The following is a 13,884-nucleotide window of genomic DNA, read 5'->3' on the forward strand; positions in this document are numbered from 1 at the left end:
TTCGACACTATGTGAGAGTCTTGATCGGTGGTAAGGGGCATAAAAGCTTGTCGCAGTATCACGGCCGATGTGCTAGCACGATATCAGTCTCGGATTTGGGTGTTCAAATTTACATCTTCCAAAACGCCTGTGAAGGCACCTCGTGGACAACGAAGAGATACCCTTTATCGTGCTAAGACTTCCAAGTTCCTAGCTTGACGTATTCAACTGTTCGGTGAATAGGCCGAAATCTAACAGGATTTGAAAGGCCGTCAACAAAAGCACGAACGACGTGAATTGCCAGGCCTCGCGCTGTTATGCCAGAGCAATTGGAAAGTCTGAATGTTGGACGTGGCTCGCAGCCCCGCAGCAAGCAATCTTCGCCAAGTAGACTTAGCTAAGCAAATTAATCCGCAAAAATAATTTGGAAAATAACTCGGGCAACGCGCGTCCCCTGTCAGTGGTAAGGCATTCGAACGCGTCACATTCTTAGTTGTCCACCACAATTTGCATTCGATACGATGGAGACTTCGTTCGCTCTCACAGGCAAAGGCTATGTAATCGTTGCAGCCGATACCACAGCGGCCCGTTCCATAGTCAAAATGAAGGTCGACGAAGATAAAATCAAGGAATTGGGCACGCACTTGTTGATGGCATACTCAGGAGAACCAGGTCAGTCGTGGTTGAACTGGGTATCAACTGAAGATTGAGCCAGATCATATTTAATCCTCTTCAGGTGACACCGTTCAGTTCGCCGAATACGTCGAGCGGAACATCCGCCTGTACCAAATCCGCAATCTCTACCCGCTTCGTCCACCTGCCGCTGCCTCTTGGATACGTCGTTCATTGGCGCAGAGTCTCCGATCGCGCAATCCATACTCTGTGAACTTGCTCCTCGGTGGATATGACCAAGCTGAGAACAAACCGAATCTGTATTGGATAGATTATTTGGGCTCTGTGGTCGAAGTGCCGTTTGCTGCTCACGGGTATGGGAGCTACTTTGCGTTGAGTTTACTGGACAAGTAAGTTTGTTTTTGTATGCATTGTCGCGGATGGTTGGTTGCAGTCCTCCGAAGGAGATGCTAACGAATTACGCTGATCAGGTACCATGATCCTGAAGCGCCTTTAGAAGAGGGCTTGGCCACGTTGAAACGGTGCCTTGACGAGGTCACGAAACGACTAGTCGTGAGCCCAAGCAAGTACATGGTTAAGGTGGTCGACAAGGACGGTGTACGGGAGGTGGAGATTTGACGCTACTTTCTTCTGTCAAGCAATGCTGTATTCGCTATGTGACATGACTTATTATGCAGATGAACCAATAAAAGCGACGATATGAGCATGTCTCGGGAGGTGGCTGCTGCCTCGACAGCATCATATTTCGGTCACCTACCATCTGGTTCCAGGGGACTTGGTGCAAACTAGACGGGTATTCGCCTAGGACTGAAGTATTCGAGAGGCTGCTAGTATGTCGACTAAGACGGTGTCTCTATTATTCTATCTTGCTTCAAAAGCCCCTTTGAAACCCTTCGGTGGTTATGGCGTGTCCGTCTGTTCACGTCAGGCACAACTTTCATATATTCTAATCGTACAACGCTAACGTCCATTGCTGGTAATGAAATACATTCCCCAGTAGAGTCCCGAGTCCCTTCTCCGGATACTCCATATCAGGAAGCGAATAGATGGTTTAAACTTGTTTAAACTCGTCACTGACCGGTCCTGACCACGATTCCGTCATTCCCTGTCCCTTTGATGCAGAGATTCTACTGGGGATCATCGCACGTGTACCTTGCCAAGCAGCCCATCCATGGAGTTATAATGCTGATAATAATGCGACGTATCTGAGGGACCCATCATCGAAGAACGACACAAAGCCCCATAATTTTAACACTTAGTCACTATCAATCTGGGTCACCGTCAGAATTGGCAATCAAGACGGTAGTGAAGGTACTCGCAGTAGAGGCCATTTTGCCCCTGGCTCTAGATGCAGCAGCTCTCGTAGATCTCCCTGACGAGGCAAACGCGAGTGTCGATTGTGTGGAGTCCTTCGCTTTTGACGATGCACCACGTTTAGCGGGAGCTCTCTTGGCAGGTTGGCTATGACCGTAATTCCATCAGATGATTATCTGTTCGAGAAATGGAAACTGCAGTAACCCTCACCTCAAAACTGCCGCCCGATTAGTCCTTTTCGTCGATTTTGGGGTTGGTTCGTCTTCGTCTTCATCTTCGATACTCTCAAGGTCTATCACTTCCTCCTCTTCGCTCTCTACAGCCTTTTTTCCTCTGCCTTTTACTGGTGCCTTTTTTGCAGGGGCTTTGGTGGTTGTTGCTCTTTTTGGTGCAGTCTTCTTTGTTGGTGGTGGTACATCCAGGTCTTCGTCATCATCAAAGTCCACATCCGAGCCGCCACCGTCCACTTCCATCATCATCGAATCCACTGACGCGTTATCAGAATCCTCATCCCTTGCCTTCCCCTAACACAACCAAATTGAGAACGGCAGATAACGTGAGCGATAGTGGAATCACAGGTTACCTTTCCTTTTCCTTTCGCAGTCCTTCCTGTTCTGCTTCGTTCGGCATATTCCGTTTCGTGTTGCTCCCTGACTTTGACAAGCTTGAAGGTGTCATCATGTGCCCTACGCATCAAGGTTTGGCAGGGTCGACATACCACATTATCGAGGTCGCCCTCGTCCACCTCTCCGTTTGCTTGCACTCCTTTCATGAGGGCCTTTAAGGCGGTTGTCACATGCCTGGAATAAGTCATGAGCACCGGCCACATTGAGAACAAGGTTCCACATACGTTTGAATAGCATGGGAGTCATCTTTCTCTACGAACATTTGAATCGCATCCGACATCCCGCCCTCGCCCAAAAGCTGTAATTCCTGCGCTGCCAAGTATTCCTTGACGAGCGTCTGCATGCGGACCTTGGATAACTTTTCGGTGATGCTAAGTTCTGGGTCGTCGATGCTAAGCTCCGGTTGGTCAATCGTAACCTTGGAAGAGCGAGTTGTTCTTTTTGCACGGTGGAAGACAAGGACATCGCGCGGGTTTGCGATCCGTCCATGGAACTCCTGGCCAAACCGGATGGGGTTCGACATTTCACTTACACCCGTCGTATCAACCTTGGGGGAAATTAATGAATCGTGTCATTTCCAAGTGAGCCTCGACACACCTTCAATCGAACAAGCGGAAGCATAGGAGGCAGGGCTTCATCTCCATCCTCGACGGCTCGGGCATTGCGATCATCCCAGAGTTTGTTTGCCTGGTCAATAAGTGCGTTGACCTTAATAACTTCAGATCAACGGCCATAACACTGGAAGAAATCTATCATACTCGTGATTTCAAGAACTTGGAAACAGCGATCTGATCATTCAATTCGAAGTCTTCCTCTTCGGCAGCTTCGCTTAACACCACCTCCTCTAGCACGAACGGGCGCACCGTGCGGAGGGGGATAGGCTTCATTTCAAATTCCTTGTCTTGTATTTGGAGTAATGCAACGTGTCTGTGGAACGATTGTCAAAATCTATATGCTATATAGTAACTGGTGTAAAGCATTGATCCATACTTCTCAATTGACTCGCCGTCTGCCAGTGAAGTGGCAATCGAAGATCCGGGTTGTGTGATGTAATACGGTTTCCCTGCTACCGGCTCTGGTACAATCCGACAGTCGTGTTCGTGGCCCCATACAACCAGGTCCACGCTGTCATCGAACATCCCTTCAGGCACGGACTCTTGAGCTCCGTGCCGTACGCTGTTGGCAGGAATAATCGAATAAGAGAGAACCACGTCCTGAATCAAGAACGCGCATACCGATTTTGGTGAAGGAGAAGGATATTAAACCATTCGTCTCTGTTGCGAGGCATGTACATTCGCACACGGTTACTACGAAGTTCAAAGTGCATGCGTTGATCCTTGACGTTGCCGACACCATACAAACCCAGATGCGTGGTTCCTTTCCGAAGGAGGACGGGTCTTATGGCGATTCCTGCGGTTTGTGCGTCCGCTTCTGATAGCGGCAAGTCAAATTTCCCCATGTAGTTTATGAGACCCGAAGCAGACAGCACATCCAAAGCGCATAACGCCCCTTCCTAAATGTTGCGGTTAAGACTGCGTGCAGTTAATTGATTTGCGACCTACTGGTCCGGCACCTTGAGGATCATCGTGATTTCCGTGGATAGAAAAGATGGGTATGGCTACATTTAGGTTTGGGTCCTCGTAATTGATTGCTGGGAAACTGTAATCCCATGAGCAGCGTCACGATTGTTATGCTGTGTGCTTACTCATAACTTGCGGCTTTGCCTTCGTTAGGGTCGCTGAGCAATTCGACTTGAATCGGTTTATCACCCATAGTATATTGCCGCAGGAGACCGGTGACTTGGTAGAGACAGTCTCGCGACGGTCTATTCTCATGAAACAAATCGCCAGCCAGTAGGATGAAATCGACCTGTTATGGTTTCAATCCCTTGTTCGACAAGAACAGGCGTTGAATCCAAGGTAGCCTTACGAGCCGTGCGGCCACCGTACATTGCAAGAAGGATGCTCACATCGTGTTTGACGGCCAGTTGCAATATTTCCTTGAAAGTGTTGATAGAGTCTTGGCCACGGATAGGGTCTCGCTCTAAATAACCAATGTGGTTGTCCGTCGCTAGCAGAATCCGCATGGTGTTGTCTGGATCTGATCTTGCATTCGACAGCACCCTAGAGTATGATCAACAGTCGCTACGCACCTGCATGACGCAACGTGGGCGCTGGCGGCACTGAATCTCGGCCTGCGTCTGACATCTTCCTAGTCTTGACTTTCCAGACGACTCACGCCGGACGCGACGCGGCAGATTATATTGGCCCACGTGACCCCCAGAGCGGAAGCAGTTGTTTCGACTCTGAGACTGCTGCGCTTGACTGTCACCCCCTGGACACCCGGCCCTGCAAACTTTTTCCCTCACGCTCCTTCAATACCAGGCAAAACTAAGTAAAGGACACAAGACCACGGCCTGGTTCATTCTTTTATATCGAAGGCTGGAAATCGTCGGTATCATACCATCGTTTCCCTCTCAATGACCCCCAGCGACTAAATCTCGTCCAGCTTCACCCTTGTTACCACACCTAATAATTCGTCGAACAATGTCTCCCCATCACAATGCCCGGGCCCAGCAGCAAAACAACCGGTTACTCGTTGTAAGTGGTGTGCGAAGGATTATGATACTTGCAGGCGCTGAATTGGGGTAGACGGGAACCGTGTCGTTTTACTTGATTGCTGCATTGGCGGTAGGCACCTGTTCTTCCCATGTTCAGCAGCTCTCCAACATCCGGTTTCACTTTACAGATGGTCATGGCGTACGCATGTTTCCCATGTTCTTCATGTTGTTGATTAATATGGAACCAGCAACAAATGGGTGTTACAGACGACCACCGTACCGCTGTTCTTCTTGTTCACCCAACTCGTGATTGCAGTTGTCCTTTTCCTTGCATCTCATGCTGTCGGTCTAGTGCAAATACCACTCTACATTGATGGCCAGCTTATCAGGGGTCTTGCCGCCACTGTCGGTCTTAACGTGGTCGGCCTCAGGTACGAGTATCATAATGGACTCGTATGCTTCTGCACACTCTATCTTTTCCCCTAGTTTCAGCAACTTCACTCTTAAATATGTAGACGCGTCCTTTTACCAGGTTGCTCGCGGTCTACTATTACCCCTCACGGTTGCAACATCTTACTTATTCCTGCACTCACGGCCGTCCTTGCGCATCCTCCTCTCCTGCTCAGTGGTAACGCTTGGTTTCTTCATCGGTGTCTTCTTGGACGCAATACCTATTTCTTCTCTTGGCCTAGCCTTCGGCGTCACGAGCTCCGCCATCACCGCCGTTCACTCGGTAGTCATCAAAAAGAGTCTTGACGTTGTCCATGGCAGTGCGATGCATCTGTCCTGGTACACGAATCTATTTAGCGCTGTTCTCATGATACCTCTTGTCATCCTCGCGGGAGAGTTGCCTGGTATTGCAGAGCTGTTCTTTGGAGAGACTGTAGCTGTCTTTCCTGCCGACGGTGGACTCTCTCCATTGAGTACCTTTATCTGGGGATCTCTCATCACGGTGAGCACTGCAATCATTGTACACGTATTGTAGCCCTGACTGACAGGTTAATGTCCCAGGGATCCTTTGGCTTCTTGATGAGCGTTGCTAGTGTCTTGTCTATCAAGGTCACCTCTCCTATTACGCACATGATATCTTCTGCTGTTCGTGGTGTGGCGGCATCTCTCCTCGGGATGTGGTTATTTAATGAGCTCTTGTCGGGGTAAGCATGTTTGCTTCTTAAAATGTACCTCCAGGTTGAACTCTCACAACTTCAGCGGACGTATCTCTTCCATAGCTGTTATCCTTGCTGGTTCTATTTACTACACTTGGGTAAAGCACGTCGAATCTCAGGCACCACGGTCAGACGCGAACTCGACCAAGTACGAAAGAGTTCCACTGGATGACGTGGAGGTTGGGAATGGTACGCCTGTGAAGCCGGAGTAGAGATGTCGATTTTAGTTTGTTGTTGGTGTCGACCTTAAATACCAGGCGCCTACTCATGGACCCTTCGGACGGTCTGGACACGACGTTCTCCTGTCATCGCTCTTTATAATTGTGTATCCTAATAATCATATTGCGTGAGGGACTGTTTCCGGTTGTTCCAGTGCACTGAGCAAGTTTCGATCTTGTTCGAGAACCAAGTGCGCGTTTCGCGAATGTGGCTGTAATCCATTTCATATCGACTGCCAAATGCCATGCCCTGATATCACCCTTGGCGCACCACTTGCTGCGAACACTTCGAGCACCACTGTCTCAGACGCTTCTCCCTCGCAGAATTCACCCGCACGATATCGCAACAAGAATGTTTGGGTGTTGTGTCGCTGGTCGCCTTCTCCAAACGAATCTCCAACAAGTTGACGAGACACACGCACTGTTTGAAATACCTGCTGCAGAAAAAGTGAACCATATCTGCGTATTCTTATTGGGAACGAGTGCGTCGTTTCCCATCCCAGTGGACAACTTAGCTCTGACAAGCCCACAGTTCCATTCCCAGATGGCTACGGCTGCACAGTGCACTTCTTTTGGCCTGGGAAAGGCTCTCAAGTTCTCGGAATGTGGGTATCTTATCCGGACTTTACCAGCCATTTCACAGTTTGATCTGGATGACATCAGGCTGTCTAACGAGAAACCCTCTGCAATCTTCCGTTTGCGCTCTGCTTTCTCCACCCCCGCATCCGGGATGAGCACACCGTCTGCATTTACTTCAGCGGCATCCTCGACGACCGGAGAGGTTACGGCCATCCTCGGTCTCGCAATCGAGCCACTAGAAACAGTCATGGCACAGATGGCGGCACTTCCTGCACATACGATTAACTCTACGCTGAACGCGGCGTCATCGTCAGTCACTAGACCACTCGATCCGACCATCTTGGCGGAGAAAATAGCCAAGCACCTGTTTAATTATGTGTCTGGGTTTTCAGGGATGCAGAACATCGGGCCAGATAATCTCGTCCCGATCGGCCTCATTGCCAGATGGTATGAGAACTTTACAAGTAAACTCAAGACAGTTGGGGCAGGATTCTTGGAAAGATTGGAGTAGGCGAAAGTGTACCATCTTTGGTTTTGATGAAATAGTTGCTCTCTCGATCCACTATGTAGGTGATCTCTGCTGCCGGCGGTCGTTCTGGGAACCCTGCGCAGCATCCACTAACTTTACCCTGTACCACGCTACTAACGTTTGTGTTGTTTGACCCAGGGGATAGGGAGTAGCCGATGAGGTCTCTCCTGTCATCATGTCGAGTGGAGGGGGGGGGGGGGGAGTGAAGAATACTCAAACGCCATCCCACTGGTGTCCTAGTGGACAAATGACAATTGGTACTATCCTTGTTGCGTTCTCAATGGATAAGATTAGTCAGACTCAACATACAGGAGTTGTCAGAAATGACATTTAAAAAACTGAGGAAGCAGAATCGTTGGTGTGAAACTACCCAATGCGAACACTTGTCAGAAAGAAGTGGGTTATGTCAAACGAGACAGACAATTCAAGACAGAGAACAGTTGATGACAGGACGGTTGGAAACAAGGCAACCAAGTGTCAGTCGGGACCCAACACCCCTGTATCGAAACAACTGCCCCAAGAACGATTCCCAGATATTTCTGAGGAAGGCAAGTTAACCAAGTAGACTACGCGAATGCGCTTATTACAGAAAGGTATGTATCTGTATCTCAGGAGAGACCACGGCGCGCGATGTGGGAAAAAAAGGCCACTTTGCAGCAGGAGCTTCCAGAGGACAAAGTACTCGGTTTCCTCGTTTATGCGCAATAAGGACGATTCAGCTACGTGACACCTTTGCTGGTTCGGATCTTCAGAGATGATCTTGACATAGAACAGGCAAGACATAGCTCGGGAAACACTACACACCACAGGGGTGTCGTACTTTGCCATACAGTTCCATCCAACGTGCCGTGAAGAGATGACCGCACATGCTCGGCCTGTGAAAAGGACCCGTCTTGATTGAGTCGTTTCCAGCCAACCCGTCACTGTGCATGCAACGGGTGGACCAAAAAAAACATTCATCAATAGTATATCTGGGAAGCACCCTTCCTGGCATGCACCGGACGGATATGATGGTGTGAACATGGCGAGAGTCATGCGTGATACACACGATGCAGAAAGTGACGATGTAACAGGGTAAAGATAAGCCAAGACTCACTGCAGCCCAAGTAGCACTCCAAGCAGAGTGGGATTAAGTCCCATGCAGGTCAGGCCAGCTGGAGCACCAGATGGACGCAACGAACACAGCGACTGGGAGCACATTATGATCCGCCTGGACATGGAAGTGTGTAAATGCAGTACGGCTGCCGTATGCAATTCACGGTGTTCTGCGAGTACATACTGACCTGTTGCCGAGGATGATAGAACGAAGTGAAACCGCCCCTGCCCTGCACGAACGTTCGTGATTCCGACGACGGGTGTTACGACCCTGACAGTGACGATGACGCCGGCGAGTGCCAATCATAATTGGGCGATGAGCCCAGTTCAGAGTTCAATTGCCAGGTTTTGAAGTATGTCATTGTCGACCAGTGTAGACAGGTCGTCGGTTTGTTCCGGTGTGAGTGGCGCCAGCGACAGGGACGCTCACACAGCCGTGGCAGCGAGCTCGGCCGTCTCAGCCCAACTGCCACTTGTTCTATGTTTCGTCCATCTTCGCAAGTAATCCGACGAGCTTCTCTTCGGCGGGGGATGCTACCGAGACACTCACAAAGTCGCCCAACTTCCAGCTTTGTGAAGATAGTCGAGGTTGGTCCCCGGGATGGTCTCCAGAACGAGCAGCGCCCGATTTCCCCAGCTATTAAGGCCGAGCTTATAAACCGACTTGCTCGTGCTGGAATGCGAAATATCGAAGTAGGGAGTTTCGTTAGTCCAAAGTGGGTTCCGCAGGTAAGTATGTGATCTACAGCCAGTATCATAGAGTGGCTGCTTCACTCTCAATGCAGATGGCAGGTACATCAGAGGTTCTGTCCTTGATCGAACCAGTAGCTAACACGAGCTACTCCGTCCTGGTACCCAACCAAAAGGGCCTCGACGATGTCCTCAATCTCCTCTCACGGAACTCTTCCCCACCACCCATCACTGAAATAGCTGTTTTTACCTCAGCGACGGACGCTTTTTCCAAAGCTAATACCAATGCCACTGTAGCTGAGTCATTGGCTCGTCTAGCTCCCGTAGTGCGTGTGGCCCTTGATGCTGGCCTGAGGGTACGCGGCTACGTCTCTGTCATCATAACATGCCCCTACTCCGGAAGAGTAGACCCACGGAGAGTCCGAGAAGTAGCACGTGAACTGCTGAAGATGGGTTGCTATGAGGTTAGTCTGGGGGATACCACCGGTGCAGGCACGCCCGCAAGTGTCCGTGCTGTTCTGGAAGAAGTGACAAAGGACATCAGCGTTAGCCAGTTAGCTGGACACGTGAGTCTCTATACATGGTCCACGATGAGTCCTGACATCTGCTGATGCTGCGTAGTTCCATGATACCAACGGCACGGCACTCGCCAACATCAAGACGGCTCTTGATTTTGGTCTAAGGGCCTTTGATGCCTCCGTGGGAGGTCTGGGAGGTTGTCCGTACTCGCCAGGTGCAACGGGCAACGTGGCTACCGAGGACGTCGTGTATGCCCTCGTGGGAGAGGATTCGTATGGTGACGTTGGTGAACCTTACTCAGGTGAGCGGCTGAATCAGTAGTCACGTTGAGTCTAACTCACATGCCGCTTTATAGATAGCCCTGTTGTGCAAGGGCCTGCGTGGGATGTTGGACCAGTCTCTCTTCCATTGCTGGCAGACACCGGCTCATGGATCTCAAGCGTTCTTACGAGAGAGACCACAAGCCGAGCCGGAAAGGCTTTGTTAGCTCGTAAGGAGCGCGAGCGGAGACTGTCGGAGTCGGCCCAGGCAAAACTCTAACGCAGGGAGAGGTGGGCTTCGCCATTGGTACGCTTTTTGGTTCGTGGACTCTTTCTTTTGTACCTGTAAGGACGACATTGCTATTCGTGGAAGCTTTCGTTACTGTCTGTGGTTTTCCTTGCACTTCCCATGACTTTTAGAACAAACATTATCACAGGACCTATCAAAGTACTAGGAAACGAAGAGTGTAGTGTAGGTAGTAGCGTGAGTTGTAGTAAAGTGTGGTAGTAGTTGGATGTTGTTCACGCTGTGCTGTTTGGAGATTGCATCTAATCTGCAAACCTGACAATACTTTTCTGCCTTCTCTGCAGCCACGAACTCCATGGCAAGCGTTGTGCTTCCTCCGGGCACAGCGCCAGTTAAGACCGAGTAGGATCAGGTCGTTATTGAATTATCGCAGCTCACATACTACTGCGTAGATTTCTCCTCCATAACATCAATCTGCCAGCCACAGACGACGATGCTGCCGAGGGATCAACCTCCCACGCGGGGCGGGGTCCATCGAGACCTGACGCGGACGCTGATTCTGCACCCGGCGGCCGCAAGAAGCTCACCAAAGAGCAAAAGAAGGCGCAGAGAGGTGCCAATAAAGGTCGGAGGTTTGGAAAGGTGCGCGACGAACTTGAATTATGCTGGCGGATTGCCAATGGTACTATCTGTGAACATGGCACCGAGTAGGTCGTCATCATGTTCTCTTTTTTCGTTGCGTGGTTTACGTCGCTCATAGGTGCCGCTTCACCCACGATGTGGATGCGTATCTCGCTGCGAAGCCAAGAGATATCCATTTCCCACCGACCAGTACATTGCGAGAAACTCAACCGTTTGTAGTTGTCAACGAACCATCTCAAAACGGAACGGAAGGAGGAGAATCTTCCTTGGACTTTGGTACTACTTGTACATGCTTTGATGAAGCTGGGGAATGCCGTATGGGATTCAAATGCAGATTTCTCGGAGCTCATGCACGCAGAGGCGACGGCGGCGCTGTCACGCTTGTGGTCGACGAGGAGAAGAAATCAAGGGTCGCTCTTACAACTACTGAGCTTAACCATGTCAACTCGGAAACCTTGAAAATCGTACGTGCACGGAAGGTCAGTTCTAGACGTTCTGTCCAGTTATTCATACGGAAACGAGGAGTCCAGTACCCGACGCCAATCGCAGACGCATATCTCCAAGATTTGGATGCTATTGTCAACGGAAGCGGTGATGTGGAAGAACCCCAAGCTCAAGAAAGTCAAAAAGCAGGCAACGCAGGGAATGACCCTGTTGGCGAGCTTATCACCCAGCGCACTGGCGAGACACGCTCCCAAGCCGAGACTCCCGACGTTCCCATGCGCTTCTCTGAGAAGAAGCGACTTCATTGGACGGGAAAAACTTGTAGGTGTTCCCGTGCTCTCGTTGGAATGGCTTTCCTTACGACCGACAGACCTCGCACCCTTGACGACGGTAGGCAACCTGGTATGTCGAGAGAACTGCTGTATCACCGTCTATCTAATCTTTCCTAGCCGTTCCGGCGACTCTGCGTGTCACTCGGCGCTGATATTACGTGTGGTGAAAGTAAAAAACAATTATTAATCCTACTAGTAGTCCTTCCTTACCAACATGATTTCAGTGGGACTCGCTACGTCTTTTCTGGCCGCCTCGCGCGAAGAATGGTCGCTTGTGCGCCGCCATCCGTGCGAGTCCATTTTCGGGATTCAGCTAGCGGGTAATAAACCATCTACGATGGTACCTACTGCCGAAATTCCTGGGAAAGGAATTTGCAGGAAGTATTGATTTTGTCGACATCAACTGTGGATGTCCCATTGATCTAGTATTCCGCTCTGGAAGCGGATCTGCTCGTGCGTTTCTACTTTCGCTCGCCATCTGGGCTTCGGAACGACGGGCGTTCACACAGTGCTCGACACCCCGGGGAAGCTGGGTAAGATTGTTGTGGGCATGAACAAAGCCCTGGGGGAAATTCCTGTCACTGTCAAGTTGCGCACTGGAGTTAAAGACGGCCGTAACACGGCCCACAAGCTCATGCCGAGGCTTGGCACAGAGTGGGGTGCTGGATGTATTACTGTACGTCTGGCGTTCCTTCATTTACATGTGCCACAACAATCCACTTGATATCCAGTTGCACGGGAGGACGCGGCAGCAACGATATACAAAGCTCGCAGATTGGGACTATATAAGACAATGTGTAGAGGCTGTCAGGGCGCGCGAATCTGAGGAAGGATGTAGGTGTACCTTGCACTCTCATAATATACTACATCCGCTCATCCTTGTACAAGTGGCCTCTGTTCCCATCTTCGGCGGCGGGGATTGTTTCTCATCCCAAGATTATTGGGAGAAAATGGAAGGTACTGGAGTAGATGGTATCATGATCGGCAGAGGTGCATTGATCAAACCATGGATCTTCACTGAGATCAAGGAACGTAGGGAGTGGGATATCAGTTCCAGAGAACGCCTAGAACTTATCAGGAAGGTGGGTACCGAAATCGTGCTACCACGTAGCGGAGGATTGACGTCGAAATATGTGTGGTGGTGCTTGAATTTCGAAGCTGGCGGAGTATGGGTTGAGGTAGGCGATACTCGATTCCGAAGAGTAAGGTCATAAACCTCGTTTTTTCACCAGTCACTTTGGAACGGACACGGCGGGTGTGAACACCGCGCGGCGCTACCTCTGCGAAGCTCTTTCCTTTCAATACCGCTACATTCCGATCGGCCTCCTGGAGCGACTTCCGGCGCGCATCAACGAGCGTGCTCCCGCGTTTAGGGGTAGAGATGAGCTCGGTGGGTTCAGGGAGATGTTTCTGATCGATACACGACTGATGTCATCAAACAGAAACCTTACTTGCCAGTCCGAACAGTCAAGACTGGGTCAGAGTGTCAGAAATGTTCTTGGGACCAGCACCAGAAGCATGGTCATTCACTCCCAAACATAAGAGTAATTCGTACTCGGACGAAAGCCAAGGATAAGCAGCAACAAAACAGGGATGTGCACATGTATCATCCCATGCAAAACGGGGCGTCTCGTTTGCAATCAATGTTTAAAATGTATGCCTTGAGCGAAGTAGGAGTTACTACAGCCCTCGACTTTTCGTCTCTGTGGTATTGGCGTGTTGTGACCTTGTCTTGTTTGCTGACCCAATAGAAGTATGATACGCCCGTGGAGGATATTATGCCTGCATGCAGGGCAATATGCCTAATGGCAGAGAATTATGCTTTGGTCTCGTTATTGCCATCGCACTGTTCTCTGTCGTGACATTACTCTCCTTCGCTCCGAGCACAGTCCGCTTTCCGCCCGCCCACCTTTGAGTTTCCACCAGTCTTGTTTGCGTATTTTCATAGAAACCTCCTTCCGAAGGTCCAAGTGCGATGCGATAAAGCTTGCGTTGTGCGTGTACCATCTTCGCAAGGACGTGTGCGGTAAACCAAGGATGCCCCCGAATTA

At 50.2% G+C, this 13,884-nt stretch overlaps 6 protein-coding genes across 6 annotated transcripts; 5 read left to right on the forward strand and 1 right to left on the reverse strand.

Annotated features, from left to right (window-relative positions):
- Positions 1–430: 430 nt before the first annotated feature.
- F5J12DRAFT_739258 (nucleophile aminohydrolase) lies at positions 431–1,433 on the forward strand. Its single transcript, XM_051742011.1, has 3 exons — positions 431–651; positions 716–1,001; positions 1,083–1,433. Exons 1-3 carry the CDS (start codon positions 501–503, stop codon positions 1,228–1,230), a joined length of 585 nt encoding a protein of 194 aa, XP_051602119.1. The 5' UTR covers positions 431–500; the 3' UTR covers positions 1,231–1,433.
- A 444-nt stretch (positions 1,434–1,877) lies between these two features.
- On the reverse strand, positions 1,878–4,759 carry F5J12DRAFT_890431 (Mre11 DNA-binding presumed domain-containing protein; the record flags this gene model as incomplete). Its single annotated transcript, XM_051747410.1, has 13 exons — positions 1,878–2,073; positions 2,137–2,450; positions 2,510–2,590; positions 2,645–2,726; positions 2,777–3,099; positions 3,150–3,260; positions 3,311–3,479; positions 3,543–3,728; positions 3,788–4,065; positions 4,115–4,211; positions 4,258–4,421; positions 4,456–4,652; positions 4,705–4,759. The coding sequence occupies 13 exons, from the start codon at positions 4,757–4,759 to the stop codon at positions 1,878–1,880; spliced, it is 2,253 nt and encodes a 750-aa protein (XP_051602120.1).
- A 114-nt stretch (positions 4,760–4,873) lies between these two features.
- On the forward strand, positions 4,874–6,634 carry F5J12DRAFT_815715 (uncharacterized protein). The gene is made up of 8 exons (XM_051745042.1): positions 4,874–5,002; positions 5,061–5,152; positions 5,204–5,242; positions 5,301–5,311; positions 5,361–5,543; positions 5,599–6,064; positions 6,124–6,266; positions 6,322–6,634. The coding sequence occupies exons 2-8, from the start codon at positions 5,099–5,101 to the stop codon at positions 6,488–6,490; spliced, it is 1,065 nt and encodes a 354-aa protein (XP_051602121.1). The 5' UTR covers positions 4,874–5,002; positions 5,061–5,098; the 3' UTR covers positions 6,491–6,634.
- A 22-nt stretch (positions 6,635–6,656) lies between these two features.
- On the forward strand, positions 6,657–7,831 carry F5J12DRAFT_815719 (DUF775-domain-containing protein). The gene is made up of 4 exons (XM_051745043.1): positions 6,657–6,978; positions 7,029–7,101; positions 7,160–7,641; positions 7,743–7,831. The coding sequence occupies exons 1-3, from the start codon at positions 6,849–6,851 to the stop codon at positions 7,584–7,586; spliced, it is 630 nt and encodes a 209-aa protein (XP_051602122.1). The 5' UTR covers positions 6,657–6,848; the 3' UTR covers positions 7,587–7,641; positions 7,743–7,831.
- Positions 7,832–8,945: 1,114 nt separating this feature from the next.
- Positions 8,946–10,609, forward strand: F5J12DRAFT_516022 (uncharacterized protein). Its single transcript, XM_051739814.1, has 4 exons — positions 8,946–9,428; positions 9,485–9,955; positions 10,011–10,209; positions 10,264–10,609. The coding sequence occupies exons 1-4, from the start codon at positions 9,180–9,182 to the stop codon at positions 10,446–10,448; spliced, it is 1,104 nt and encodes a 367-aa protein (XP_051602123.1). The 5' UTR covers positions 8,946–9,179; the 3' UTR covers positions 10,449–10,609.
- A 110-nt stretch (positions 10,610–10,719) lies between these two features.
- On the forward strand, positions 10,720–13,627 carry F5J12DRAFT_815731 (uncharacterized protein). The gene is made up of 13 exons (XM_051745044.1): positions 10,720–10,817; positions 10,868–11,122; positions 11,176–11,536; positions 11,588–11,842; positions 11,951–12,002; positions 12,058–12,173; positions 12,202–12,286; positions 12,343–12,509; positions 12,565–12,667; positions 12,722–12,915; positions 12,992–13,011; positions 13,066–13,223; positions 13,276–13,627. Exons 1-13 carry the CDS (start codon positions 10,771–10,773, stop codon positions 13,407–13,409), a joined length of 1,947 nt encoding a protein of 648 aa, XP_051602124.1. The 5' UTR covers positions 10,720–10,770; the 3' UTR covers positions 13,410–13,627.
- Positions 13,628–13,884: the final 257 nt, after the last annotated feature.

The sequence above is a fragment of the Pisolithus orientalis genome, assembly GCF_024613125.1.
Source record: "Pisolithus orientalis strain OTSU chromosome Unknown F5J12scaffold_7, whole genome shotgun sequence".
Lineage (NCBI taxonomy): Eukaryota > Fungi > Basidiomycota > Agaricomycetes > Boletales > Pisolithaceae > Pisolithus > Pisolithus orientalis.

Excerpts from the sequence above, each read along its gene's own strand:
- F5J12DRAFT_739258 (XM_051742011.1), top strand. The coding sequence starts at position 501 with ATGGAGACTTCGTTCGCTCTCACAGGCAAAGGCTATGTAATCGTTGCA. Across the intron at positions 652-715 it reads GGCATACTCAGGAGAACCAG|GTGACACCGTTCAGTTCGCC; the intron begins GTCAGTCGTGGT and ends AATCCTCTTCAG. Across the intron at positions 1,002-1,082 it reads GCGTTGAGTTTACTGGACAA|GTACCATGATCCTGAAGCGC; the intron begins GTAAGTTTGTTT and ends TACGCTGATCAG.
- F5J12DRAFT_815715 (XM_051745042.1), top strand. The coding sequence starts at position 5,099 with ATGTCTCCCCATCACAATGCCCGGGCCCAGCAGCAAAACAACCGGTTA. Across the intron at positions 5,153-5,203 it reads AAAACAACCGGTTACTCGTT|ACGGGAACCGTGTCGTTTTA; the intron begins GTAAGTGGTGTG and ends GAATTGGGGTAG. Across the intron at positions 6,065-6,123 it reads TCTGGGGATCTCTCATCACG|GGATCCTTTGGCTTCTTGAT; the intron begins GTGAGCACTGCA and ends TTAATGTCCCAG.
- F5J12DRAFT_815719 (XM_051745043.1), top strand. The coding sequence starts at position 6,849 with ATGTTTGGGTGTTGTGTCGCTGGTCGCCTTCTCCAAACGAATCTCCAA. Across the intron at positions 6,979-7,028 it reads CGTATTCTTATTGGGAACGA|TTCCATTCCCAGATGGCTAC; the intron begins GTGCGTCGTTTC and ends ACAAGCCCACAG. Across the intron at positions 7,102-7,159 it reads GGCTCTCAAGTTCTCGGAAT|GCTGTCTAACGAGAAACCCT; the intron begins GTGGGTATCTTA and ends GGATGACATCAG.
- F5J12DRAFT_516022 (XM_051739814.1), top strand. The coding sequence starts at position 9,180 with ATGTTTCGTCCATCTTCGCAAGTAATCCGACGAGCTTCTCTTCGGCGG. Across the intron at positions 9,429-9,484 it reads GTCCAAAGTGGGTTCCGCAG|ATGGCAGGTACATCAGAGGT; the intron begins GTAAGTATGTGA and ends CTCTCAATGCAG. Across the intron at positions 9,956-10,010 it reads TTAGCCAGTTAGCTGGACAC|TTCCATGATACCAACGGCAC; the intron begins GTGAGTCTCTAT and ends GATGCTGCGTAG.
- F5J12DRAFT_815731 (XM_051745044.1), top strand. The coding sequence starts at position 10,771 with ATGGCAAGCGTTGTGCTTCCTCCGGGCACAGCGCCAGTTAAGACCGA. Across the intron at positions 12,916-12,991 it reads GCCTAGAACTTATCAGGAAG|CTGGCGGAGTATGGGTTGAG; the intron begins GTGGGTACCGAA and ends TGAATTTCGAAG. Across the intron at positions 13,012-13,065 it reads CTGGCGGAGTATGGGTTGAG|TCACTTTGGAACGGACACGG; the intron begins GTAGGCGATACT and ends TTTTTTCACCAG.